Source organism: Dasypus novemcinctus, chromosome 2 (genome assembly GCF_030445035.2).
Source record: "Dasypus novemcinctus isolate mDasNov1 chromosome 2, mDasNov1.1.hap2, whole genome shotgun sequence".
NCBI lineage: Eukaryota > Metazoa > Chordata > Mammalia > Cingulata > Dasypodidae > Dasypus > Dasypus novemcinctus.
Genome location: NC_080674.1, coordinates 190,410,649 through 190,438,610, shown reverse-complemented (window position 1 = coordinate 190,438,610; position 27,962 = coordinate 190,410,649). Strand labels below are relative to the sequence as shown.

The 27,962-nt window shown below is 53.4% G+C and overlaps 1 protein-coding gene across 3 annotated transcripts in view; it reads right to left on the bottom strand.

Annotated features, from left to right (window-relative positions):
- Positions 1-23,956, bottom strand: part of TBC1D9B (TBC1 domain family member 9B) — a 47,861-nt gene extending 23,905 nt beyond the window's left edge. For 2 of the 3 annotated variants that reach the window (XM_058283275.2, XM_058283280.2), the window contains exons 1-6: positions 23,744-23,956; positions 16,428-16,538; positions 14,280-14,398; positions 11,411-11,639; positions 9,997-10,255; positions 3,790-3,997 (exon numbers count right to left, since the gene is read on the bottom strand). In XM_058283275.2, the coding sequence (XP_058139258.1) occupies positions 3,790-3,997; positions 9,997-10,255; positions 11,411-11,639; positions 14,280-14,398; positions 16,428-16,538; positions 23,744-23,861 (1,044 nt within the window). In that variant the 5' untranslated portion in view covers positions 23,862-23,956. The remainder of the gene's footprint in view (positions 1-3,789; positions 3,998-9,996; positions 10,256-11,410; positions 11,640-14,279; positions 14,399-16,427; positions 16,539-23,743) is intronic. The other variant, XM_071211230.1, reaches the window with a different exon arrangement.
- Between the last annotated feature and the right edge of the window lie 4,006 nt (positions 23,957-27,962).

The following is a 27,962-nucleotide window of genomic DNA, read 5'->3' as shown; positions in this document are numbered from 1 at the left end:
TACTAACATCTCACGGTAGTAGGTGCGTGTGCTACCACTAGTGAGCCGATGTTGAAACATCCTTATTAACTAAAGCCTGCAGTGTACTCAGACTTCCCCACACTACGTTTCGGCGTCCTGGCTCCTTAGACGCCTCTCGGCTGTGACCATCTCAGACTTTTCTTGTTGGATGGTTTTTGGTGTTTTTTCCCAGGAGGTGCCGGGGATTGAACCAGGACCTCGTACGTGGGACGCGGGTGCCCCGCTGCCGAGCGACACGCGCTGCCCTCGCCGGACGGTTCTGAGGAGGCCTGGTCAGGCGTGTTGCGGGCCGTCCCTCCCTCCACCGGGGCCCGCCTGGTGCTTTCCTCACGGTTAGACTCGGGTGGTGCGGGGAGGACCACGGGGCAAAGGCCACGTCGAGGGCACGGGACACGAATGGGGCTTGTCCCGTTGTGGGCTTGTCAAGCTTCTCCATTGTGGAGCTCCTCTCTCTCTCTCCCTTTCCATAGGGCACGCTTTGTAAGGAAGCCCCGATGTGCAGCGCTCGCTGGTGCGTGTGTGCTCCACCTCCTGGAAGCCACCACCTCCATCAGTTACTCAGAGTTGTTCTGCATGCGGGGGAGAGCCGGGCTGTGCTCGTGACCGTGGGAAGAGCCTCAGTGCCCGAGGGCTGTCTTGTCCGGGGTGCAGGTGGGGAATGAAAGGCACTGCCTTCCGGCTTAGACCTGGGCGCATCTCCCGACTGCGGCACTTACTGCTGTGTGACTGTGGCAGTTTGAGATTATAAATCCAAAAAAGAGAAGGATGATGTCTGTAAACATATCCATTCCTCTGGGGGTGGCAGCCTTTGATTGCATTCAATTCAGCTGAGGTGTCTTCAACTAGATTACCTGTTAAGATTCGGGTTTCTGATTTGACGACGTCAGTGGGCGTGACTCAGGTTCAGTCTCCGCCTGGGTCTGATATAAATGGACACTCCCACGGGAAGGCAAAGCTGTCACTTTTGATCCTGCCATGTGACACAGGAGAAGGCGCAAATGGCTAAAGCCCCAGGAGAGGGGAGACATACTGCCTGATCGTTTACGGCTGAGATGGAGAAGAAAGCAGAACCACCGAGACTGTCATAGGAGGCCCAGAAAGAAACGAGCCCTGTGCCAGGAGAGGGGGGACTTCGCTTAAGCACGCAGCCTCGAGAGGCTGGGCCCACAGAGCCTGCAGAGGAAGAGGAGGCTGGCAGGGGAAGGCAGGAACAGAGAGGGCGCAGCCATCTTACTCCCACACGGGGCGACGGACTTTGGTGGGGAGCACCTGGAGCTGGACTTTTTATGGGCTTGTAACTGTAAGCTTCTACCCCAAATAAATACCCTGTATAAGAGGCAACGGATTTCTGGTATCTTATATTGACAGTCTTTTGGCCGACTAATACGATGACCCTCAGCGAGAGTCCCTCAAGTCCAAGCCTTGTTTCCTCGCCAGCCATGGGGCAAGCACACTGACCTCAGAGGACTGCTGGAGGGCGACGGCATCCACTCTAGAGCGCTCGGGCCAGCTGCTGGCCTCGCTGGCATCTCCAAACACAGCCAGCTACTCTCCTACGCAGAAACACCCTGGCAGGGGGGCTGCCCAAGTTGCAAGGGCTTCCTCGGCCCTCGTGCTCCGTGGCGACGTCTTCGTGCCACACAGCCCCGAGCTCCGCTGTGACCCTCCGAGGCATGTGGAGAGGGCGGCCCAGGCGTGGGGGGTGTGGGGCTGGCTTTCGGTGGGCACCCAGAGCCGAGCGGGGGAGACGGACACCGATGCGCAGGTCTGAGCAAGGCTGCCAATGATGAGGGGTCCGTGAGGGAGCTGGGGAGGTGACGGGGTTGCTTTGGGCACCTCTGCGCAGGTGGGGACTGAGCTGAGACCTGACCCTGCCGGAGGAAGAGCTGGGGAAGAGGGCACGGCGACCGCCCGCCTGGGGTCGGGGTGAAAATGGCTCCGTGGAGGAAGCAGAGGCCAGAGAAGCCAGGGCGAGGGCTGGGGAGGGAACGGGGGAGAGGGGTGGAGCTGAGGTCTCAGGGGTGGGTGGGACCAGCTCCTCACAGTGGGAGGTTGGGGATCATTCTAATCACAGCGAGGATGGCAATCAGATGATTTGATCTACATTTTAAATTACCCTGGCGGCTGTGGGGGCGCGGATCCTAGAGAGGAAAGGCTGTGGCCAGGCCACTCTGGAGGTGGTCCCAGCAGAGGACAGCATCGAGGAGAGGAAGGGACAGAGGGACCCAGGAAGAGTTCTGGAGGTGAGCGAACGGGACGCGATGGGGTTAGGATGCAGGGAAGCAGCAAGACCGGAGGCTGACGGGAGCTTCTGAACCGAGCACACGATGGACGGGGCCCCACTTCCCGAGGCGGGGGCGAGAAGGGCAAGTTGGGACTGCGAAACGAAGAGCCCACCAGACACGCAGGCGGGCCGGCTCTCTCCCCGGCCTGAACAGGCTGCCAAGGAGCAGCCCCCCCCACCCTCCGTAAACCGCCCTGGCTGGGGCTCCGAGGAACGGGACAGGGCATGTTGGGGTGCTCAGGGCCGGGCCAGGGACAGCGGCCTCGACCCTGACCAGCGGCACTGCTGGCCCATGAGTGCCCGGACCCGCCCTCTGGTGTGAGCTGGTCCTGTTCCCCCGGCTCGGCAGAGCCGCTGCAGTTGGGAACACTGAGGACCTGTCACGGGAAAAGGAACTGGAGCCCATGAGCCCGCCCTGAGCCCTCCCTGCTGGCTCTGGGGCCAGGGCAGCAGAGCACCCAGGACGAACCCGTGGTGACTGGCGTCAAGGGAGGCCATGGGGTCAAGGGCCAGGGCTGAGCCTCTCAACCTGGCGCTTTTGGAACTGTGGATCTTTTGAGTCCTTTGCCTCTGCCTCCCTTAGGGAAACTGAGGCAGCACACGTATTCATAGGAATGCCTGCAAATGAAGGGCTCTGTACCAATGCCAGGGCAATCTCACTTCTCTAGGTTTTTAACTGATTCAGAGTTTAAGTAGTACCCTAGTAAAGAACCTTGCTGCGCTCCGTATAATTACATAGCTGGCCTTGCTTCCAGGCCCCGGGGAAAGGCAGGCGCTTGGGCGGGCCTGGCCTCAGAGCATCAACGCCTGCTGCCTGGCTGGGGGTCCTCCCGTCACTGTCCACGCCCCTTCACTGCTGCCACCGGGGTCTGCAGGGAAGCCCGGTAAACCCGAGAGAGCACCTGGTCCCAGGTCCTGGCGGACCTGGCGGCTCTGCCAGCGTCAGCCCCGGCCGCGGGTGCGTCGGGAAGAACAGTGAGGCGGCCTGGCACCCGGATGGAGGCTGCTGTGCTCTGGAGGGACAGGGTGGGCTGGCGTGCTCCAAAGGCACCACAGGGACAGGGTCCTCCAGGCCCAGCCAGGAAAGTGGGCCTTTATCAGAATCCAGCTGCAGGGCCCAGGAAGGAAGGAGCCGGATGACGCATGTGCAAGGAGGCCGCCTTTGTGCGCCAGCAGGGGCCTTCCTGGCCGGGAATTACGCCTCCCCTAAGGGCCTCCCCTGCTAGGCGAGGAGACACCGGGGTGGTGGTAGGGGGGACAGCACCTGTACCCTCCGCACAGCTGTGCCTTCAGTCTCTGTCTGCCCACCCACTGGGCTCTCCACATTTCTCTTCGCGTTCTCATGCACTGCCCCATCGCTGGGACGGGCGTCTCCCCGGGGAGCCAGGGCAGAGCTGGAGTGGGGCCAGGCCCCCAGACCCTCTGAAGCCCCAGTGCATCCCTCTGTGGCCGTGGGCGTTGGCCCCTCGCCCGAGGATGCTCACCTCTCTCAGGGGTATGATGAGGTGGCACGCGTCCTCCTCCTTGCTGGCAAAGCAGATGTAGTTGTTGGAGATGAACATCTGCCCGGGGATGTGCAGCTTGTTGAAGGGCGTCCACAGGGTGCAGCTTGTGTGGCCGTCCAGGCGCTCGTCCCGGGGCAGCCGGAAGGCGGCCCGGTAGCACTCGTTCTTGGCCCGTGCATCTAGGTCTCTGGATGAAACCATGGGGCGGGCGGAGAAAAAGGGACTGATGTCAGGGCGGCCCTCCTGTGGGGGCGCCTCAGGACCTCCCTGGGCCTCAGTTTCTACACTTTCGCAGGGAAGGGGGCTCTCTGGGCTCCTCTGGTGGCAAGTCAAGCCCAGGGATCTTAGAGTTAAAAGATGGGGGGAAGCAGACTTGGCCCAGTGGTTAGGGCGTCCGTCTACCACATGGGAGGTCCAAGGTTCAAACCCTGGGCCTCCTTGACCCGTGTGGAGCTGGCCCATGCGCAGTGCTGATGCGCGCAAGGACTGCCCAGCCACGCAGGGGTGTCCCCACGTAGGGGAGCCCCATGCGCAAGGAGTGCACCCCGTAAGGAGAGCCGCCCAGCGCGAAAGAAAGTGCAGCCTGCCCAGGAATGGCGCAGCCCACACACACACAACAAGATGACGCAACAGAAAGAAACACAGCTTCCCATGCTGCTGACAACAGAAGTGGACAAAGAAAAACACGCAGCAAATGGACACAGAGAAGAGACAACTGGGGGGGGGGAGGAGAGAAATAAAATCTTAAAAAAAAAAAGAAAAAAGATGACATGGCCTTGGGACTTAGCTCCTTTGGTGGAGGACCTGGAGTTTCACCCTGCCTGGTCTGGAGTGGAGTCTCTGGCCCCGAGCTGCTGCTTCTTCTTTTTCTTTTTTTAAAAGATTTATTTATTTATTTAATCCCCCCCCCACCCGCGGTTGTCTGTTCTCTGTGTCTATTTGTTGCGTCTTGTTTCTTTGTCCACTTCTGTGTCGTCAGCGGCACAGGAAGTGTGGGCGGCGCCATTCCTGGGCAGGCTGCACTTTCTTTCGCGCTGGGCGGCTCTCCCTACGGGTGCACTCCTTGCGCGTGGGGCTCCCCTACGCGGGGGACACCCCTGCATGGCAGGGCACTCCTTGTGCGCATCAGCACTGCGCATGGGCCAGCCCCACATGGGTGAAGGAGGCCCGGGGTTTGAACCACAGACCTCCCATGTGGTACACGGACGCCCTAACCACTGGGCCAAGTCCGTTTCCCCCGAGCTGCTTCTTGACATTGGGAAGACTCAACTGTACCTGGAAAACCTCGACAAGAATCTCCCAAAGGGGAGCTGGGGGGGGGGGGGTGAAATAAAACACACTGTTTGGGGTGATGGGAATGTTCAGGCAATTCTGGGTGGTAACCGTGATACGCCCACTGAACGCTATGTTTGGGAAGGGTAGAGAGGGAGGGGTTGTGTTGCATATTTGTTTCCACAACTAAAAAAATAAAAGAACCACCAAAGCGACAATAACAATTACATGCAAGATATGATTCTGGACAGGATCTAATAATGGAGGAGAAAATACCCCAAAGGACATTACTGGGACCTAGGAAAAAACTGGAATAGAGACTGTAAGCTTTACAGCAATGCTAAAGTTCTTGAGCTTGCTCACTGTACTTTAGGCGGTTACGTGAGTATCTTTGCTTTCAGGAAAAGGGCGTGGATGTAGCAAGTGTTCAAGGAGCATGATGTGTACAGCCTGCGCTCAAATGTCTAGGAAAGAGAGAGACAGAGGGAGGACGGGATGGGCGATAGAATGGTACAGCAAATGTGTTAAAAAGGGTGGCTCTGAGAGTCTGGGTCGGGGCGCTATGTTGGAGTTCTCTGTATGGGGTCTGTATTATATTTGGCAACTGTGGAGGTTAGAAATTATTTTGAAACTGAGGGTTGAGAATTAACAAATAAATATGACTACCAGATCCTTACACAGATGCCTTTATATTCTACAACAGCAACAGGTGAATACCTGAACTTACTGAGGCCGGCTGGAGCGGCCCCACCCCGCTTATGCTCACTCTGGACTCAGCCTCAGCCTCGCTGTGCTCACTGCTGGGATGGTGATTCCAGGCTGGGCGCCCCTGTGGGTGCTCACTGCTGGGATGGTGATTCCAGGCTGGGCGCCCCTGTGGGCGCTCACTGCTGGGATGGTGATTCCAGGCTGGGCGCCCCTGTGGGCGCTCACTGCTGGGATGGTGATTCCAGGCTGGGCGCCCCTGTGGGCGCTCACTGCTGGGATGGTGATTCCAGGCTGGGCGCCCCTGTGGGCGCTCACTGCTGGGATGGTGATTCCAGGCTGGGCGCCCCTGTGGGCGCTCACTGCTGGGATGGTGATTCCAGGCTGGGCGCCCCTGTGGGCGCTCACTGCTGGGATGGTGATTCCAGGCTGGGCGCCCCTGTGGGCGCTCACTGCTGGGATGGTGATTCCAGGCTGGGCGCCCTGTGGGTGCTCACTGCTGGGATGGTGATTCCAGGCTGGGCGCCCCTGTGGGCGCTCACTGCTGGGATGGTGATTCCAGGCTGGGCGCCCCTGTGGGCGCTCACTGCTGGGATGGTGATTCCAGGCTGGGCGCCCCTGTGGGCGCTCACTGCTGGGATGGTGATTCCAGGCTGGGCGCCCCTGTGGGTGCTCACTGCTGGGATGGTGATTCCAGGCTGGGCGCCCCTGTGGGTGCTCACTGCTGGATGGTGATCCTAGGCTGGGCGCCCTGTGGACTCTCACTGCTGGGATGGTGATTCCAGGCTGGGCGCCCCTGTGGGTGCTCACTGCTGGGATGGTGATTCCAGGCTGGGCGCCCTGTGGGTGCTCACTGCTGGGATGGTGATTCTGGCTGAGCCCCTGTGGGTGCTCACTGCTGGGATGGTGATTCCAGGCTGGGCGCCCCTGTGGGTGCTCACTGCTGGGATGGTGATTCCAGGCTGGGCGCCCCGTGGGTGCTCACTGCTGGATGGTGATTCCAGGCTGGGCGCCCCTGTGGGTGCTCACTGCTGGGATGGTGATTCCAGGCTGGGCGCCCCTGTGGGTGCTCACTGCTGGGATGGTGATTCCAGGCTGGGCGCCCCTGTGGGTGTTCACTGCTGGGATGGTGATTCCAGGCTGGGCGCCCCTGTGGGTGCTCACTGCTGGGATGGTGATTCCAGGCTGGGCGCCCCTGTGGGTGCTCACTGCTGGGATGGTGATTCCAGGCTGGGCGCCCCGTGGGTGCTCACTGCTGGATGGTGATTCCAGGCTGGGCGCCCCTGTGGGTGCTCACTGCTGGGATGGTGATTCCAGGCTGGGCGCCCTGTGGGTGCTCACTGCTGGGATGGTGATTCCAGGCTGGGCGCCCCTGTGGGTGCTCACTGCTGGGATGGTGATTCCAGGCTGGGCGCCCTGTGGGTGCTCACTGCTGGGATGGTGATTCCAGGCTGGGCGCCCCTGTGGGTGCTCACTGCTGGGATGGTGATTCCAGGCTGGGCGCCCTGTGGGTGCTCACTGCTGGGATGGTGATTCCAGGCTGGGCGCCCCTGTGGGTGCTCACTGCTGGGATGGTGATTCCAGGCTGGGCGCCCCGTGGGTGCTCACTGCTGGGATGGTGATTCCAGGCTGGGCGCCCCGTGGGTGCTCACTGCTGGATGGTGATTCCAGGCTGGGCGCCCCTGTGGGTGCTCACTGCTGGGATGGTGATTCCAGGCTGGGCGCCCCTGTGGGTGCTCACTGCTGGGATGGTGATTCTAGGGTGAGCGTGTCCCTGTGGACTCTCACTGCTGGGATGGTGATTCCAGGCTGGGCGCCCCTGTGGGTGCTCACTGCTGGGATGGTGATTCTAGGGTGAGCGTGTCCCTGTGGACTCTCACTGCTGGGATGGTGATTCTAGGCTGGGCGCCCCTGTGGGTGCTCACTGCTGGGATGGTGATTCCAGGCTGGGCGCCCCTGTGGGTGCTCACTGCTGGGATGGTGATTCCAGGCTGGGCGCCCCTGTGGGTGCTCACTGCTGGGATGGTGATTCCAGGCTGGGCGCCCCTGTGGGTGCTCACTGCTGGGATGGTGATTCTAGGCTGGGTGCCCCTGTGGGTGCTCACTGCTGGGATGGTGATTCCAGGCTGGGCGCCCCTGTGGGTGCTCACTGCTGGGATGGTGATTCCAGGCTGGGCGCCCCTGTGGGTGCTCACTGCTGGGATGGTGATTCCAGGCTGGGCGCCCTGTGGGTGCTCACTGCTGGGATGGTGATTCCAGGCTGGGCGCCCCTGTGGGTGCTCACTGCTGGGATGGTGATTCCAGGCTGGGCGCCCCTGTGGGTGCTCACTGCTGGGATGGTGATTCCAGGCTGGGCGCCCCTGTGGGTGCTCACTGCTGGGATGGTGATTCCAGGCTGGGCGCCCCTGTGGGTGCTCACTGCTGGGATGGTGATTCTAGGCTGGGCGCCCCTGTGGGTGCTCACTGCTGGGATGGTGATTCCAGGCTGGGCGCCCCTGTGGGTGCTCACTGCTGGGATGGTGATTCCAGGCTGGGCGCCCCTGTGGGTGCTCACTGCTGGGATGGTGATTCCAGGCTGGGCGCCCTGTGGGTGCTCACTGCTGGGATGGTGATTCCAGGCTGGGCGCCCCTGTGGGTGCTCACTGCTGGGATGGTGATTCCAGGCTGGGCGCCCCTGTGGGTGCTCACTGCTGGGATGGTGATTCCAGGCTGGGCGCCCCTGTGGGTGCTCACTGCTGGGATGGCACCACTCCACCCCCCTGTAACACTCCATAGGAAAGGTCTTGTAGCTGACCTTTGTTCTGTACACCCCATCCCAAATCCTCTGACTGGCCCTGGTTTGCTACCCTGCCCGTCTCTTCTGTCCAGCCCCTTAATGTTTATTAATGAAGGAACCTGTGTCCATCTCCACCCCAACTATCCCCTAGTGCCCTAATGTTATAAAATATTAGAATTTATGCAAATCAGGGAGGCAGTTGGGCCAGAAGGCCACCGTGCTCCACTGCTTGCAGAGCCAATAAACTCTCTCTTTGAAACCCCAGTGTCTCAGAAATTGGCTTTGAAGATGCATCAGGAGGAAGGTACGTGCTTTTGCCAGGTATCGATTTCGTAACAAAAAGTTTAAAAAACAAAACAAAATCCAAAAACATGTGGTGACTGCCCCTAATGAAAACCCATGCTTAGGCACCGGTGGCTGCGAGGAGTGGCACTCCGTGCTCTCCCCTTCTGTGGCTCCATCCACGTGCGCACCTTCGTACAGCCTCCAGGGCACCCTCCTGCCCCGCCTCAGTCCGACGAGGGCGCCTGGGCCTCACGGTGCCAGAGGCTGGAAGGCCCAGCCCTGCTCACTTTCTACAGCGAGCTCCCGGGAGCCGCCCTTCACGCCCTTCAGGGGTTATGTCCCTTGACACCATCCCGGTCCTGGGGTGCCCCCCAGAGCCCAGGGCCCAGACTGTGGCCTCCAGCTCCTGCCCAGGGAATGGTCAGGCCGGGAGGAGGTGCAGCATGGGCGCCCCGGGAGCCAGGGAAGCTCTGAGCACTCGGCCTGCACCGCGGGTCGGCTGTGAAGCTCCCGGGAGGGGTGGAAGAGCTTGCTGGGAAGGGCTGGCCATCACGGTCAGCTGCCAGCCCCCACAGACGGGCTCTAGTGAACTCAAGCTGCGCCTGCCGCCCGTCTCCCCAAGCCTGGTGGGGGGGAGACCAGAGACGGACAGCTGTCAGTCACGATGGGATGAAGCCTGTGCACTCAGAGCCTGGCTTCGCCCAAGCCTTCGAGATGCCACCTCCTGGGGGGGATGGGGGCTTGGAGCGCTCTGAGGGCGCCTTGACCGAGGGGTGGGGAAGATGGGCTCCAGGGCTCACATCCTGCCTCTGCAGCTTGTTAGCTGAATGACTTCAGGGAGGTCACTTAACCTCTCTGTGCCTCAGCATCCTGGGCAGAGAGGAGAAGCACATTCCCCCCATAGGCCACGAGCAATAAAGCGAAAGGGCGTTGGCCTCCACGTTAGCGGTTACCTTCACCATGACGCCACTGCAAACCCCTCTCAGTGCCCCCTCCTCACCTTCCGCATACAGAGGGCTCATCCCCCTCCGTGCCCCCTCCTCCAGCTGCGGGCTGTGTACCCAGCGCCTGGGGAGTCCTGCTTGGGCGGGCCCCCCCCGGGTCCACAGGGCGCCCTCCCGCCCTACGCGTGGGGGTGTCTGGCGTACCGCTTGAGGGCGGAGATGTTCCTGTGCGGCCGGCGGGGCCTGGGCAGGGCCTTGTCCTCCAGGAAGCCCTCGCTGTCCAGCAGCTGCCGCATGGCCAGGTTGGCCAGCTGCTCCATGAGCTTGAAGGTCTCGCCGATGCTGAGGAACATGGAGAAGAAGAGCTCCTGGTCCCGCGTGTCCACGCGGATGCTCTCGGGGAAGAGCAGCGTGGCGTTCTTCTCCAGCCGCGTGACGTCCACCCACTGCACCACCAGGCTCACTGGACGCCGCCGCCACCGCCAGGGGCCAGAGGGAAGGTGGCCGTGGGGGGAGAGACGTGCAGAGAAAGACAGGAGACCGATCAGGGTCGCCGTGGGTTCAGTGCGGGCGGGGGGAGGCGCCCAGGGCATTTCTGGGGCAGGGAATGTCTTCTGTCTGATGCCGTCACGGCGGATACGTGACATCATGTGCTTGCCAAAACCCACAGAACTGTAGGACACCAAGTGTGAACCCTGATGTGAACGACGGACTTTAGTTAATAACGGGCACGGCTATGGTTCATCGATTGTAACAAATGTACCGCGTGAGTAACAGGGAATGCTGTGTGTGGGGCGGAGGTAGAGGGGGACTCTCCACGTCATCTGCTCAATTTTCTGTTAAACCTGAAACTGCTCTAAAAAAAATTAAGTCTATAAAAACGATCTGACAAAATGGGGCCAGAGGGCTGGCGACATGGGCGCCTGCCTCCCGTGTGCACCCAGGCCCGTGGTGGAGGGTGCTGCCCGGTGAGCCCTCGGGGCGTGGGCCCGGCTCTGCTGGGACGTGAGCTCCCCGAGTGCGGACCAGGCCGTCCCAGCACCCAGCCCGAGAGCACAGTGCTCCCAGTGAGTGCGTGAGTAATCCGTGAACTTGAGAGGCAACTCAGCCAGTTCCTGGCCTCGGCTAGTGGGCGCGAGCTGACCTACAATGTCCATAAGGTGTGACCAGCACAGAGAGGACTCCCGGCTGTCTGATGAGGCCTGGAAGGCTTCCCCGAGGGGGCAGAGCGCGGGATGTGTGCCGGGGTGGAGGGAGAGGGGCCTGCGAGGCTCGAGAAATGGTGACCGCCCTGAGCAGCTAAAGCCCTGGGTGCCTTTTCTTGGGCTGCGGTGGGGTGATGATGGCAGAAGCGGCTGGAAAGTGTGGCGAAGGGCCCGGCCGGCCAGGCTGGGGGATGTGGCTTATGTCCTGAGCCCAGGTATTCCTGCCGAGGGCTGCCAAGGGGGGTGGGGGGCTGGGCTTTGAGGAGACCCCTCTGGTAGCAGTTTGGGGGAAGAATATCAGGGGCCTGAGAGGAGGGAGACCTCGTGGGAGGCTCCGGCAGTGGGGTGGGAACGTTCCGGAGGCATGGCAGCGCCCCGCTGCCTGCCCTCGCCCCAGTCTGGTGGGCACTTACCTTCCTTCCCCAGCAGGAAGGAGTAGAAGCACAGGTGGTTGACGGTCAGGTAGAGCCAGCCCTGCCGCGGCACGCGGCCCTTCCAGTAGCTGCAGGAGTAGTAGTTGACCAGCTTCTCCCCCTCGGGCATGCCAAACTGCTTCCGCATCTTCAGCTCGGCCTCCTTGAACTTGCCCGGGTCCTCGTCGCCCTGGGGCTGCAGGTTCTTGTTCTCCTCTGCGATGATGCCCTGCGGAGGCCAAGAGGACCTGGCGTGCCCGGGCGCTTTCCCTGGCACGCCGTCGGCACCGCCACCCTCGTCGCCCAGCCTGCTCGCCAGCAGAGGGGAGGGTGACCGTGCCGCCCTCTTCGGTTTTCACGGATCTCTGAGGCGCCCTTGTCCTGCCTCTCCCCCAAAATGCACAGGGAAGAACTGAGAAACTCTTCACACCTTCTGCCCACAGTCTATGAAGTTCAGATATGATATGTTAATTCCTGAGGGCCTGGCGAAAGTGACTTTGCACAATGAAATTTTGATCTGCTAAGACCCCTCCCAGGAAATTTAACTTAAGGCAATAATCTCACCCTCCCCTAAAAAAAACACGCATACCTTCAGATAAATGTTCATTATGGTGTGAATTCTTCCCTAATGAGAAAACAACCTAAATGTTACAGAACCTAAGTTTTTTACATGTTGCTACCATGTCCCTAATCACTATTTTGAGGGTTACAAAATATTCTATTAAGTATACCAGATGTGACTTAACTAGTCCCCTGAATATAAAGTGCTTAGCACAGTAAGCATATAGAAAATACCCAATAAAATGTGAGTGTTATGACTCATTTTGCAGAGGTGAGAACAGCTGATTTTCCCTTCCTTCTCTATGACTGGGAGGCATTATTTCCAGCCTTGTTGCTAATACTGCGTTGCAGGCAACATCTTGATACATACATGCCATTTTGCACACAGCAACGCACTGTAGGGTAAATTCCAAGGAATGGAATTTCTAGGTCAAAGGGTATGTGCATATTTTAAAAAGCTGGTTTTGTACTAAAAACACACTCCAAGAAAAAAGTCTCTTCAACAAATGAAACTGGGAAACCTGGATCTCCATATGCAAAACTATGAAGGGGGACCCCTAACTCACACTATATACAAAAATTCTCTCAAAATGGATCAAAGACCTAAATATAAAAAGCAAAACTATAAAACACCTAGAAGGAAACATAGGGAAACATCTTCAAGACTTTTTGTTAGACAATGGTTTCTTAGACTTTATACCCAAAGCATGAGCAACAAAAGAAAAAAAAAATAGCTCAATGAGACATCAAAATTAATAACTATTGTGTATAAAGGAACTTCATCATGAATGAAAAAGACTCCCTACAGAATGGGAGAAAATGTTTGGAAACCACATATCCAATAAGGATTTAATATCCAGAATACATAAAAACATCCTATAACTCAACAACTAAAAGATAAATAATCCAATTTAAAAATGGACAGAAGACTGAAATAGGTATTTCTCCAAAGAAGATATGCAAATGGACAAGAAACACATGAAAAGACGCTCAACATCATTAACCATTAGGGAAATACATATAAAAATCACAATGAGATACCATTTCACATGCTAGAATGGCTTCTATTAAAAAAAAAAAAAAAAGGAAAATAACAAGTGTTGGAGAGGATGTGGAGAAATAGGGGCACTCCTTCACTGCTAGTGGGAAGGTAAAATGGTGCAGCCACTGTGGAAGGCAGCTCCTCAGAAAGTTAAGCACAGAATTACCACATGACCCAGCAATCCAGAAGAATTGAAAGCAGGGACTTGAGCACATATTTGTACACCAATTTTCATAGAGGCATTATTCACCGTTGCCAAAAGATGGAAGCAACCCAAGTGTCCATCAACAAATGAATGGATTAACAAAATGCGGTATACACATGAGATGGAATATTATTCAACTGTAAAAAGGAATGAAATTCATGAGACAACGGATGTACTTTGATGGCATCTTGAGTGATACCAGCCAGACACAAAAGGACAAATACTGTATGACCTCACTCTATGAAATAATTAGAATAAGTAAATTATTCTTAGAGTCAGAAACTAGAATGCAGGTTACCAGGGGCCCAGGGGGCAGGTAGGGAATGGGGAGTTAATGCTTAACTGGTACAGAATTTCTGGTTGGGTTGCTGGAGAAGTTTTGGTAATGGATAGTAGTGATAGAAGCATAACATTGTGAATGAACATCATCGAATTATGTATCTGAATGCAGTGAAAAGGGGAAATTTTAGGTTGTATATATGTTACTAGAATAAAAATATATCAAAAAAGAAATTATTTTTCTTGAACCCTAATGTAAACGATAGGCTACAATTCATAGTACAATTATCATACTATTCTTTCATCAATTGTAACAAAGGTCCCACATTAATGCAAACTGTTAATAATAGAGAAAACTGGATGTGGGTGGGTAGAGTGGGGGGGTGGGTAGGTCTATGGGAACTCTGTATTTTCTGCATGATTTTTCTGTAAACCTTTAACTTCTCTAATTAAAAACAAAACAAAACAAAAACCCCAAACTATCCTATCATTTCCAGCTTCTTGCTGTTAGCCAAGGAACAGGCAAACAGAATGATGTATCTGCCTCTTTGTTCTAAGGCACTTAACAAAGAACAGAAACTCCAAGGTAAGCCTTCCCCAGACGAGGTGAAGGGCTCTCCTGAACCCTGCCAACAAACGGGGCTCAAGTTTCAGTCTTCCCATCTGTGAAATGGAGGTAAAACCTGTACCACGGTTGTCTGGACAATGAAATCAGGTGATATTTGAAACACCGCCAGCCCAGAAAAGAAGAGTGGTAACTGTTAGCTGACGGTGCCCCTTACGTGAATCTTGCCCTTGACGAAGGTGGTGATGTCTTCCTCATTGTCGAAGATGGACAGTGTCTGGAGCAAGTTATTCTCTAGCCATTCCCAGTGTTTCGTGATCTCTTTGCGGGAAGAACCTAGGCGAGGTTTGGTGAAGTAAAGAAAAGGAAAATCAGAAAATCGCCATGCTTTAAACCTAACTTCACAACAAAGGTACCATACTAATAGAGACTGTTAATAATAGGGAAAACTGTATGAACCACCAGTTATACGGGAACTTTGTGCTTCCTGCATGATTTTTCTGTAAACCTACTCCAAAAACAAAACAAAACAAAACTGAATAGTAAAAAAAAAATAAATAAATAAACCCACATAAATTCAAAGAGATTAAAATGAGTGACCTAACTTGCTATATTTAAGTGACTAAACTCTTGAAATTGCTTACTCTTTTTCTTCTTAAACTTTGTTACATAACAAGAGATTCTAGTAAAAAACAAATAATAAAAAAATTCAGGCAGAATTACAACAGAGGATCACGTGGAAAGCAAAGCTCCCATTCCCTCCCCAGCCTCAAGGGCGAGAGCTATCACTAGGTTCCTTTGTGTCTTTCCAGAAATAGTCTACGTGTCTGCAAGGTGCTTATTTATAAAGATTTTCTGTTGAGTCCTAAGACTTAATGTGTGGTCTTTAATCTATGAGATTCATCAGACTCAGACTTGTATAAGTAATTCCAGCTCTCTCCTGAGAATTTAGGGGTCCACTGACGCCAACGGGAACTTCCTGCAAGAATCAAGGCCCCTGGCTGCTGGTTTCTGCCAGGAAGGCAAGCGGTGATCGCCCCTCTCTAACGCCAGATGTGCCTTCCACCTGCAGTGCTCCTCCTTCCGAGCCTGGCCTGCATCCTAGCCCCACTCCCGTCTCTGCCGGGCAGCCTGTCGGACCCCTTCCGCTTCTCCTGGCTGGTCTAGATGGTGGTCCTGTCCTCAGGGAGGGGCCCTGGAGGGCACTGTGGGCCCAGAGGGAACGAGAAGGCTTGGAGAAGGGAGCACCGTGCATCCCCTGAAGGGCCGGGCAGCTGTTTTCTCTCTTTCCATCAAGGAACTGGGAAAAGGGTCCAAGCAGGAGGAACCAAGGATCAGAGACGCTCTCTGCCTGGCCTGGCCCTCCAGGAGGCCCCTCGCTGCTGGGGGCAAACTTGCCTCCTGGCTGCCAGGAGATCTGGGGTCCTGCTGGGTTTTCCCACTTGGCCTCGGGCAAACTCGCCTTCTTGAGGCTTTGCTCATTCTCTTTTGGAAAGGGGGCAAGGTCACCTGTGCTCGGGTGCCTGTGAGGGCGGAGGACGCCGTGTGCCGGCGTGGCCCAGGGCCTGGAGCAGGCAGCCCGCCTGCTGCTCTGTGTTTTCAACCGCACTCTCCTTAGGCCTGCTGAGAGCGGGGGTCCACTACGAGATCTATGAACATTTGAGTCTCGTCACCTTTTCCCAGTTCCCCAAGGAAAACCACTATCACAGAGGGCAGTGACACTGGCTTCTCGAGCACAGCGGTGACAAGCAGCTGCTCTGGGTCTGAATTCCAGCTCTGTGTGACCTTGGGCAGGTTACTTAACCCTCTGGGCATAGTTTCTTCATCCCTGAAACTGTGCGAACCGATCTTCCGCCTCCTGGAATCGCAGGGAGGTCCACGTGGGTGCCTGGCGCTCAGGAAGCCCTGTCTGGCTGTGGCTGTCGCTCTTAACTTTATCACAGCAACCTCTGCCAGGCTGGTGCCCGCCCTCCCTCCAAAACGGTACGTCCTCCTCAACTCTTGGGAAAGTGAGCGCCCTTTCTCCTGAGACGACTAAAGTCTGTCCCTTGAGAAAATGGGCACAAGAACATGGACGCTGCCAATGCCTGCGGCTGAGCTCTCGGAGAGGCACGCAGGTTTCCAGAACTCTCCTTGATCTCCCTGTGCTGGTGAGTAGCGGGGGCTTGCCTTCCTATACTGGAAACGACGCTCCCTCCCTCCTGCTGGCGCAGGCTGTACAGTCTGAGCGTGAACCGGAAGGGGGATTCTGAGTAAGAATGTCCCGCCCAGGGATGTGGGGGCCACCCGTGCCCTCCCTTCTGCCAGTGTCCCGCCTGCCTGGGGTAGGCCCCGTCCAGCACCGCCCCTGACCCAGGGCACTTACCACAGGCCACCGTCCAGTAGACCTGCGAGTCCTGGGTCTGGTGCAGGATGCGGTAAGGGGCCACGCGGGCGCTCGAGTCCAGCACCACATCCAGGGTGCCGACGAGAAGGCCTGGGGGGCAAGGCGGGGAGGTGGAGGGTGAGGTGAGTGGTGGGGGTGGGCAGCCAGCCCTGGCGGCACTGCCCGGGACACCCCGGTCTGGGAGGGAAACACACCCGGAATCACCCCCTCAACTCAAATGACTCCTTTTTCCTCCAAAACCTGTAGCCAGTGTCTGATCGCTATTAAAATAAAAAAAGTCCCTCCTGGGTCCAGGAACATAATTTGCGTATGCTACTGGAGTTGGTACCAAACCAAATGAGATTGTTATCGATGGAGGAGGTTACACTGAAACCCATGGTAACCACAAAGAAAATATGCAAATGCAGGGAGACAGAAAGGAGAGTCCGGGTTTATGAGGGGTGGGGTCAGGGGCAGGGGGAATGGGGTGTCAATGCGAAACGTATGCAGGGTTGTTTGGAGTGGAGGGAAAGTTCTCGTAAAGCATGGTGGTGAGGGAAGTGCAACATTGAGAATGTGACAAATTCCACAGAATGACATGCTGGTAAAAGGCTAGGAGAGGAAGATTTATGCTGTATATAGGGAGGGAGTGGGGAAGGGAGGGAAGGGAAGGAAGGAAGGGAGGCATAAAAAGAAAAAGAAAAAGAGAAAGAGAAAGAGAAAGAGAAAGAGGAAGAGAGGGAAGTGGACTTGGCCCAGTGGTTAGGGCATCAGTCCACCACATGGGAGGTGCGCGGTTCAAACTCCGGGCCTCCTTGACCCGTGTGCAGCTGGCCCATGTGCAGTGCTGATGCGCGCACGGAGTGCTGTGCACGCAGGGGTGTCCCCCGCGTAGGGAAGCCCCATGTGCAAGGAGTGCGCCCCTAAGGAGAGCCGCCCAGTGTGAAAGAAAGTGCAGCCTGCCCAGGAGTGGCGCTGCACACATGGAGAGCTGACACAGCAAGATGACGCAACAAAAAGAAACACAGATTCCTGTGCCGCTCACGACAACAGAAGCAGACAAAAAGAAGAACACGCAGCAAATGGACACAGAGAACAGAAACTGGGGCGGGGGTGGGGGCGGAAGGGGAGAGAAATAAATGAAATAAATCTTAAAAAAAAAAAAAGAGAAAGAGGAAGGGAAGGAGAGAGAGAGAGGAAAGAAGGAAAAAAGAGTGAGAGAAAGAAAGTGCAACCAAAGGTTGTGAACAATGACTATTAAGTGTAATATCTGATCCTAAATGTGATGTAATAATGGAGGAGAAAATGCTCAAAAGGATATTTTTTGGGAGAGATGAAAAATTGGAATATAGACTGGAAGCTTTTTATAGATGTTAAATTTCTTGAACTTGGTAACGGCATTTAAGGTGGTTACATAAGCAAATAAATACCTTTGCTCTTAGGAAATGTATATGGATGTACTAAACGTTCAAAGAGCATGATGTATACAACCTGCTCTCAAATGTTCAGAAAACAGATTAACAGAGAGACGGAGAGATAAGATACAATGATATGGCGAATGTGGCAAAATGTTAGAATTGGTGGATCTGGGTATCTGGGGTGGAGTGGGGGTGTGTTTGAAATCATTCAAAATAAAAAGTCTAAAGAAAAATAAATCTATAAAGGACCAAAAAATGCTCCTCCTCCTTTTTCCTGGAAGCTTCTGCTTATTCTCTTCACTCAGAAACACATGTGGGCAGGGGCAGTTCCAGGTTTTATGGGGTCCAAATTTAAACAATTTGGGGAGGCCCTCTTTAAGAAAAAAATACAAGATCAGGTTTGAAAACGAGAATTTCTTTAGGACGAGAAAGTATAACAATTTATAATTTAAAAAAATAGCCTGAACAACACCACAAACATCATAAAATCCAGGAAAATAATATTTTTATTAACTGCAAGATAATTAAAAATAAAACAATTTTTTACAAACATTCCCCTTTCTCCATGTCCCCCATTCCTCCAGTAACCTCTAATCTATTTACTACCTCTGTGAATTTGCTATTTTTAGCCATATTTTATAAGCGATATTATACAATTTTTGTCCTTAGGTGACTAATTTCAATGAGCATGTTTTCAAGGTTCTTCCATGTTGCAGCATGTCTCATAACTTCATTATTTGTTACGGCTAATATTCCATCGCATGTATCTAACACATTTTCTTTACCCAGTCATCTGTCAATGGACACTTGAGTTGATCCCACCTTTTGGCTATTGTGAAAAATGCTGCTGTAAACAGTGTATAAGTATCTGTTTGAGACTCTGTTTTCACTCTTTGAGTATTTACCTAGAAGTGGAATTGTTGGGTCAAACAGGCTCTCCTCTGTGTAAATTTTTGAGGAGCCACCATATTGCTTTCCACAGAGGCACCTTTTATGTTTCCACCAACAATGCACTAGAGTTCCATTTTCTCTGCATCTTCTCCAACGCGTGTTTTCTTTTAAAAAAATAATAGCCATCACAGTAGGTGCGAAGTGGTATCTCACTGCAGTGTTGTTGTTTTTTAAACACACATCCGCTGGTTAATTTTTTCACTTTAAAGACAAAATCAAAATCAAAATCAAAACCTCTGAACTTTTCAATCTGAAAGAATCAGATTGAATATGGTCGTAATTTAAAATAGTATCAATAAAATATTCTTTTGAATATTAATGGATGATATTAAAACAGGATAAAGTATAAACATCTTACTTTGTTCTTAATTTGAAGTTGCCAGTGAAATAAATTACAAATACTTATTATGGAAGATGCTACTATGAAGGTTGTATACTCAAATACTGATAAAGACTATTTAAAATTAAGGTTATGGAATATTTAGAAAATACATTTAACTGGAACCAGCAGGCAGAATTATCATATTCATTTGCAACATTTTTTAAAGTCTTAGAAGGCCACTTTTTAAAATAAAAATTACTTTTAAAATTATCTCCCTTTAGTGTTTTTGATGGTCACATGGCTGTATACCAAAAAACCAAATTCCATTCAATCACTGATACAATTTAATAAAAAATTCTCATATGTTGTACCTTTAATGTTGTGTACATCAAATTATAGTGAGAAGACAACTATAAGCAAGATGCAGTCATCACTCAATTTTCATTAAAAGCACAACTGTGTTATAGTAAACCAAGTTTATATTTTCAACCATCAAGTGTGGTTCTCCCATTCTTTCACTTTGTGATGGATCATTAAGAATATCTTCATATCCAACAGTCTCATCAGGACCCCTCAAAATATCCAGGGAAAGGGTCGAGTTCGGAAGAAAGGAAAGCTGCCGAGCCTGCTGCACTGCCCTGAAGTCCTTCTGTAATTTTAGTGGCGCAAACAGACCCTGGATGTTTCTCAATATGGAAAAATTCATTTTTTATCTTGGTTGAGCTGGAAATTCTTTTCTGATAATTCAAGAGGATGACTGGGCCAAAGTTCATTTTTCACATAAGGAAAACCTTTCTGAAGAAGATAATGACTTTCAAAAGGGAAACTTGCTGAAAGTTCAGTAACTGGAACGCTGTCCTTTAGCTGACATCCAAGCCCTCTGGCATTTATCTTCAGCCCGCTGTCCGCACCGCCTCTCAGCCCTGTTCCCAGCAAAGGATCTTTGCAGGCGAATGAAGCTGTACATCTTTTCATGAGATTTTGGCCATTTGTGTATCTTCTTTGGAGAAATGTCTGTTCCAAGTCTTTTGCCCACATTTTAACTCTATTGCTTGTCTTCCTGTTGTCACAGAGTCAAAGTTGTTTATATATTCTGGATAGTAAGCCCTTATCCAATATATGGTTTGGCGCTATTTTCTCCCATTCTGTAGGTTGTCCTTTCGCTTTCTCAATAATTTCCTTCAACGGACAGAAGTTTCTAACTTTGATGAAAATCTGTTGCTCGGAGATATGTCTCTTAAAATATGTCCACCACCCCCCTTACATTTTTGGTTGTGTACTAGAATTGCTTCATCATAGGACAATGATTTTGTTACATCATTTCCCCTATGGAGAACACAGAGATAGATAAGATAGTCTGCCTTCGCTGTAGGATTGCAAATTTTTTATTACTGAAAGTTTGGGAAAGTTCCTTTCCACCTCAAAACTCATTACTGAAAATGACATGTGAATTTTCAGAATTGTCAAATTTGGTAAAATATTGATCCAGCTATTTTCATGTGTGAGCTGAAGCCTCTTAGGACAAAGCTTTCCTTGTCATCATACACTCTCTTTGGCTGGATGACACACATTATTCAGTTTGTGGGAGGGAGTGCTGTCTTTGTCCATGTCACTATTTCTACCAAATCAGCAGGGGTTGTCTGATTCATTCCTCTACATTAATTGAATTATCAAGCAACCTAAAAACCCATTCAGTGTTCCTATTTGAGACTGATTTCTTCCTTTGAATGAACTGCTGCTTTTGGGATGCTCTGAAAATATTGTTACCATTTTCCTGTTGTATGAATAATTTTGATAGGTTTTATTGTTTGACTTAAACACTTCTGTTTCCTGTCTCACAAATTTTTAATCTTTTTCCTCCAGAAAAAAAATGAACAACTACAAAACAAGGAACTCTTCATATACAAGCAAATCAGAAGTCTGTAACTCTTCAATGAAATGTTCTAAAGTGATTATCCAAATAGCAGGTCAAATGGCATGTTCAAGGTTTGTCAGCATTGGGAAAAAAACTTCTCTCATTGTTCGCACTGGGGTTTTTCTTTTAGTCATGGAAATGTTATTTTAGAGTCCCTAAACTGCTGGCATATCCGGATGGCAAGATGTGAAACGCTTTTTAACAGGCAGGTCCTCCCATTACACCTACACTCTTTAAGGAAAAATTCAAGTTAGCATCTGTCTTTACAAGACCGACCTGCATAAAACCACATAACCAACTGTTCCTCTCCCAGGGAGAGTTTTCAGGAAGCCACGATGAGGCTGTGGCAGAGGGAGGAGCGCCAGGGTGCATCCAACCTAGCCTGGTGGGGGGCAGGCTCAGGGAATGGTTCCTTGAGGGGCCCTGGGAGCTCAGTTCTGGGGCAGGGAGTAGGGTGGCAGGAAATAAGTGAGGTAAGGGAGAAAAGTCTTCTCTGCACTAAGAAGGAAGTACAGGGACACATGGCCGCCTTGTGATAAAGGACTTGCTGGCACCTTCCTGCCCATACAGCACAAGCAAGCAACAGCCACCACATCTGTCACCTGGGTACCCTGGTGGAACCAGAGGCAACTTTCACCTGAAGCCTCACTTTTCTAAAGAGGCTTGAAGCTTCCATCGCTGACCACTGGTCTCGCCAAAGGGGCTGCGTCTTAACCTCCGCTGAGCAGCTTGAGCCAGGAGGCTAGTCAGCACTGGCTCCCATGATTTGCACAGGCCCAGGGGGAGGGAAACGGAAGCACTGAAAAGAACACTGAGGTTTCTTGGAATGGCACAGTGTCTTCCACGCTAAGAAAAGAGTCCGGAAGAGGCTGGTGCAGAGGTCACCCACAGAAGCCTCCTTCCGCATCTGGCAGGAACATTAGCTCCTAACCTCCAAAATCAGGAGGTTTCACAGAAATGTCTTTTCATAAGTGGGAAGATCTGGCAACCCTGAGCCCACATTCCTGCCTGGTGACAACAGTCCAGCCCTAGAAGCAGTTGTCCCCTTTGTGTTTCTCAGCTGGCCCAGTGTCACACCAGCCGCCTGATGCATGATGGGGCTGTCTGACCTCTGTTTTACGGGGTGGGCAGAATCCAAACAGCCTGGCTCGGAAATGACCAATCTGAGGTCTTCCGCTGCTCTGGGGTTGATCTTGTCTTTCAAAAATGAGGAACATGGGAGTTGACTGAGGGATTATTACAGACAGACTGACACAGCCGTGGTTAGGCAATGCTCCTCTGTGCTCCATGGAGAATGGCATATTTTTCCTCCCCCCGCCCTGCTGTTTTTGCTGTCTGTGTCCATCCGCTGTGCGACCTTCTGTATCTATTTCTCTTTTTGTCTTCTCGTCTCGTCTTTCTCCTCTAGGACTCACCAGGATTCGATCCTGGAGACCTCAGAGGTGGAACAGGTTCCCTGTCAATTGCTCCACCTCAGTTTCTGGTCTCTGCTGCGCTTCACCTTGACTCTCCCCTTCTTCTCTTTTGTTGCGTCATCATCTTGCTGCGTCACTCACTTGCGCAGGCACTCGGCTTGCTGCGTGGGCGCCTGGCTCACCACGCAGACACTCACACGGGCACTGGCTCACTACGTGGGCACTTGGCTCACCACGCAGGCACTCGCGTGGGTGCGCGGCTCACCATGTGGGCACTCAGCTCGCTGCACAGGCACCCACACGGGCACTTGGCTCGCTGCGCGGGCACTCGGCTCGCCACACAGGCATTGGCTCGCCGCGCAGGCACGCTTTCTCTTCTTTTTCACCAGGAGGCCCCAGGTATCAAAACCGGGTCTTTCCATATGGTAGTTGGAGGCCCTATCGCTTGAGCCACATCCGTTTCCCAAGGCTGCGGCATTTTCACTCTGGCTGTCAGGGGTGGGCCCTCCTCCCGGCAGACCTGTGCCTGATTCATCTCTGCACCCACGGGGACAGAATGTAGGCCCTGGAATAAGGATCAGCGGTTGGGTCCAACGTGACCCTAACTCCAGTAGGTGCCACCAGACTCATTCTGTGTGAATGGCACCACCCCGGGGGCAAAGGGACCCTTGGTAAGCTCACTGGGAACACCGTATACTGGTGCCAGGGCTCCGTGCCCTGAAAGGAGCGCCGCTGGCGGCAGGGAGCAGGCGAGATGGGGCAAGAAGCTGGAGGAGTGAGGGTGCTACTTGATCTGAGGCCCATGGCAACTCCAGGGACCTCTGATCTCGCTCACAGGGCCATTCCTCAGTGAGCTGCAAGCGAGGCAGGGGGTGAGAGCAAGCGAGCGCCTGTGCCCCCTGGCCCCGCAGCGGGGGAGGTGGTGGGGAACCGCGCCCTGCAGGAAGGACTGCGAGACACGCTGACTCGCAGCTGCGAAATCCCACTCCAAGGAAGCCGCACACGCCGCGGCCAAGCGCCGGGAGGGTCACGGGCGCCGAACCAGGGCCGTCCTGGGGCCCACCGCCAACTCTCCCCACCGGCCGCCCCACGCCGGCGCCTTCGCGGCCCTCGCCGCCCCGGCCACCCCGCGCCCCGCCCTCGCCCGCGCGTCCCTCGGCCCTGTCTTCGCCCCCCGCCGCGCGGCGCCGGCGTGCGCGCCCGCGGGGACGCGCCGAGAGGGCCGGACCCCCGGCCTCGGCTCCTCGCCCGCCCCCCGCCCACAGGCCCCGGCCGCCGCCCGCGCGGCCCCTCACCCGTGAGGCCGCCGCCCTTGCCGTGGCCGCGGCGCCGCTGCAGGACGAAGAAGGGGTTGGCGCGCTCCGTCACCCACAGCGCGTTGGCCACCAACACCTCCTCCGGGCCCAGCCACATCGTGGGGCCGCTCGCGCGGGGCCGAGGCCGCCCAGGCGGAAGCGCCCGACGCCGCCGCCGCCGCCGCGCCGGAGCCGAGCGCGCCGGGGCGGGGCCGGGCCGGGCGCGGGGCGGGGCGGGGCGCCCCCTGGCGGGCCCGGCGGGGCCGGGCCGGGCGCTGGGCGGGGCGGGGCGCCCCCTGGCGGGCGCGCGGCCGAGAGGCGGGACGCCGGGTCCCGAGCCCGGCGCGCGTGCGCACAGGCCCGAGCCGGCCCTCCTCAGCCCGCCGCCTCAGCGCCGAGGGCCTGCTGCAGGCCGGGGTCCGAGCCTAGAGAAGGCGGGCACAGACAGGGTTTTGCGGAAAGCGGGGACTCTGGCGTTGCGCGAAACCCTGTCCAGAACTGGGGGGAGAAGTGTCTAAAACAGCGTCTGGAGATACGCTCTTAGACTCATGGGCAAGGCAGCACGGCGTATGGGCCTTGCAAAGGACGACTTGGGAAGGGGTTAGAGGCTTATGATGATTTTTCAGAATTCTGACGGTCAAGCCTCCAGAACCCTCCAGGAGCCGAGGGCAGGCTGTCAACCAGCCCTGGGGAAGCAGTGGCGTCCCCTCGCCTGACAAACGGGGACACGGAGGCAGGGCCGGCCTGGGGATGCGGGGAAGGTTCTGCCCGGCAGGGGCATGCAGTAGACAGGCCCCTAGATAGATTCCTGCTCCCCAGTCCTCCAGGCCTGGCTTCTAGAGGGGCAGAACGCCTCGGTCCCGACACTGACGCTTCCGAGCGGCACGGGTCACCGTTAGTAACGAGCTCTGGGACGGCGGGCAGGGCGGCTCGTCCGCGGCCCCCTTGGGGTGCAGCGCCCCCTGCGGGCCCCCGGGAGAACCCCGGCGGGAGGACCCCGGCGGGAGGACGGAGGGAAGGAGGCACGGTAGAGCCATCCCCCGAGGCTGCAGCTGGCTTTGTGTTTGTCATTTGTGTCCCAGAGCCCTAATATGATAGACGTAGGTATAAAAAGGTGCCTGCAGGGTTGACAGCCACCCATAGTGCTGGGAAATGTGGGAAAACCTGTCCAGAACTGGGGGGGGAAGTGTAAAGAAACAGCGTTTGGAGATACACTTTTGACTGATGGTGCAGAATTTGTGAGTACTTGTCAACATCCTGAGTGAAGGGTAATCTTCTTCCTTCACTTCGGTGATTCTCTGACTTTAGTGGGCTGGAAAATCCCCTGGAAGGCTGATTAAACTGCAGACTGCTGAGCCCCAATCCAGAGTCTTTGCATTTCTAACAAGTTCCCAACTGATGCTGCTGCTGCCGTTTGAAAGCTCTTCTTTAAAAGAAGAAAAGGAACACTTACTGTGCTAAGCCATCTTTTTCTCCCCCCTTTATTTGGAACCTGATATATAATTCACATACCGTAGAACTCGCTCTTTTAAAGCGCACAGTTTAGTGGTGTTTAGTATATTTCTAGATTGTGCAAAATCACACTGTGCAAAATTACACATCTAATTCCAGAACATTTCATCATTCCCAAAAGAAACCTCTCCCCCACCAGCGTTCAACCCCATTTCTTCTACCTTCATCCCCCTAATCTACTTTCTGTTGCTGTGAATTTGCCTACTTTGGGCATTTCATGGATGTTTGCCTTTTTTTAAGGAGGTTCCAGAAATTGAAACTGGGACCTTGTATGTGCAAAGCAGGCACTGAACCACTGAGCTACACCCACTCTGCACTGGGCGTTTCACAGACATGGAATCATATAATATGTAATCTTTTGTGTCTGGCTTCTTTCTACTCAGAATAATGTTTTCAGGGTTCATCCATGTTGTATTGGAGGAATAATATTCCATTGTATGGCTATGCCCCCCTTTTATTTATTCATTCATCACTTAACGGGCATTTGGAGTATTTCCACTTTGGGGCACTTAATGAAGAATGTAGTTATAAACATTTCTATACAAGTTTTTGTTTGAACATGTTTTCAGTTCTGTCTTGGGTATATACCTAGGAGTGGAATTGCTGGGTCATATGGTAACTCTGAGTTTAACTTTTTTGAGGAGTTATGGAACTTTTCTCCAAAGTGGCTTCACTATTTCATATTCCACCAGCGGTTAAGGAAGGCCCTAATTTCTGCACATCCTTACCAACACTGATCTCTTGCTTACAGCCATCCTAGTGGGTGTGGAGTGGCGTTTCACTGGGGTTTTGACTTGCATTGGCTAGTAACTGATGATGTCAAGCAACTTTTCATGTACTCGTGGTCATTTGTGTATCTTTGGCAAACTATTCAAATCCTTTGCCCCTTTAAAAACTGGCTTGCATTTTACTGTTGAATTGTGAGAATTCTTTATATATTCAGGATGCTAGGCCTTATTAGATATATGATATTAAGCCTACTTCTTAGATTATTTTACATTTAATCCCCTATGAGGTAGGCATTGTATAATGCTTATTTTAGGGGTGATAAAACTGAAAGGCAGGTGAAATGATTTGCCAAGTTCAACTGGTAAGTGGCAGAGGTAGCAACAACATCTAGACCTTTCTGGTCCCAACGCTTCTCCACATGTATTGGGCTTCTTTTGTCCCCAACATCCACTTCCCCTTGCTCTGCAGCATCCCAACTGTACTGTGGGAACCGCGTTTTAGAACTCTCAGCTCCTGTCTTTCAGGTCAGCAGACTGCACCCCTGGGCTGCAGGAGGGAAGTCCGTACTGGCTAGGCCGTGACCACAGGGGTTGCTTCAGCGATGGCCTTGTGCCTGCAGCCAAGCCCACCAGGGTCCCGGGGGTGCCACCCTGGACCCCCTTTTGGGGAAGCAGACCAGCTCCAGTGCTGATGGGGTTCCCACATGTCTGAGTCTGAGAATGGAGTTTTCTGGAAGGAAGCAAACCTGGGGAGGGGTCCTGGTGTCAGTGGCTGAAGACGCCTGAGTATCCCCCTGGGCAGTTTCAGTGTTGTGAGCCAGTACCTTCCCCTTTTGCTTCAGCCAGTTTGAGTTGGGGTTTTGTGACTTGCACCCGAGGATCCTCAGGGATAGATGTTATGGACAGTACTCCACATGGCTCAAATAGTTTTTTTCAATAGGTTTTTATTGAAATGGTTATATTAGCAAACCCCGTACATATAGGTATACACTGTTGGCATATAGGTATATACCACACAATTTTACTACTTAATTATACTTACATCAACCTTGGAGTTGTGCTGCCCAGAACATTTCAAAGGGTTTATAAGATCTGATTGTCAAGAAATCAGCTCACATTCTACTTGCAAGTGTTTGTGTTCTAGACAAAGCAACTCCCCCTATTGTGACCTCCCCCAAATTCAGCTAGTTACCACTTTTGCTTCTTGAATATTTGATGTATGTTCTTTCTAGCACAAACTGTCCAATGTGAATTGAAATTCAAGTGCATAGTTTCCCTTTCATTCCTCAAGGTGGAAGAGAAGTCGTTTGCCACACTTAGGAATCTCCCGAGCTTCCCCCACCCCCAAGTACCTGTGCTCTAGTTAGAAAAATAGTTTTGTATGCCATCCTCTGAGATGTGGTGCATAGTTAGCAGTAATCCAGGGTAAGAGGAGCTCTTTGAATGACCCAAATATGAAAGGGGTAACTTTAATATTTAATGGAGTATAAAAGCTCCTGAGGGCCCAAATCAGGCGTGACGTATGTGGCCTAGGGTGTGACCAGTCCCTTGTCTTACAGAAGCAGGTTTGACCTCTCGCTAGGCCTGGGCTGCCAGGGAGGACGGAGGGAGATGGCGTCCTCCCCGCTTCTCCTTGGGACAGCCTCTGACAGGGCTGATCTCCCTGGCCATCTCAGGCCGCACCCCAGCAAGGGTGTGGGGAGCCTGGCAGCGGGCCACACCGAAGGGCCCTGGTCCACGCGGCGTGACCGGGCAGTCAGGGGGCAGTTAACCTTTCTGTTTACCCAAAGGAAGGAACAGATACAGCCTGGGGTGGTTATAGTCTACCGACCCCCTTTTGTTCTGACAAACGTGCTCTTTAATTTTACAAAGCAGGGAGCCGATGTGGCTCTGTGGTTGAACGCCGGCTTCCCACACGGGATCCTGGGTTCAATCCCTGGCCCTGGTACCTCAAAAAATAATAATAATAAAATAAATCA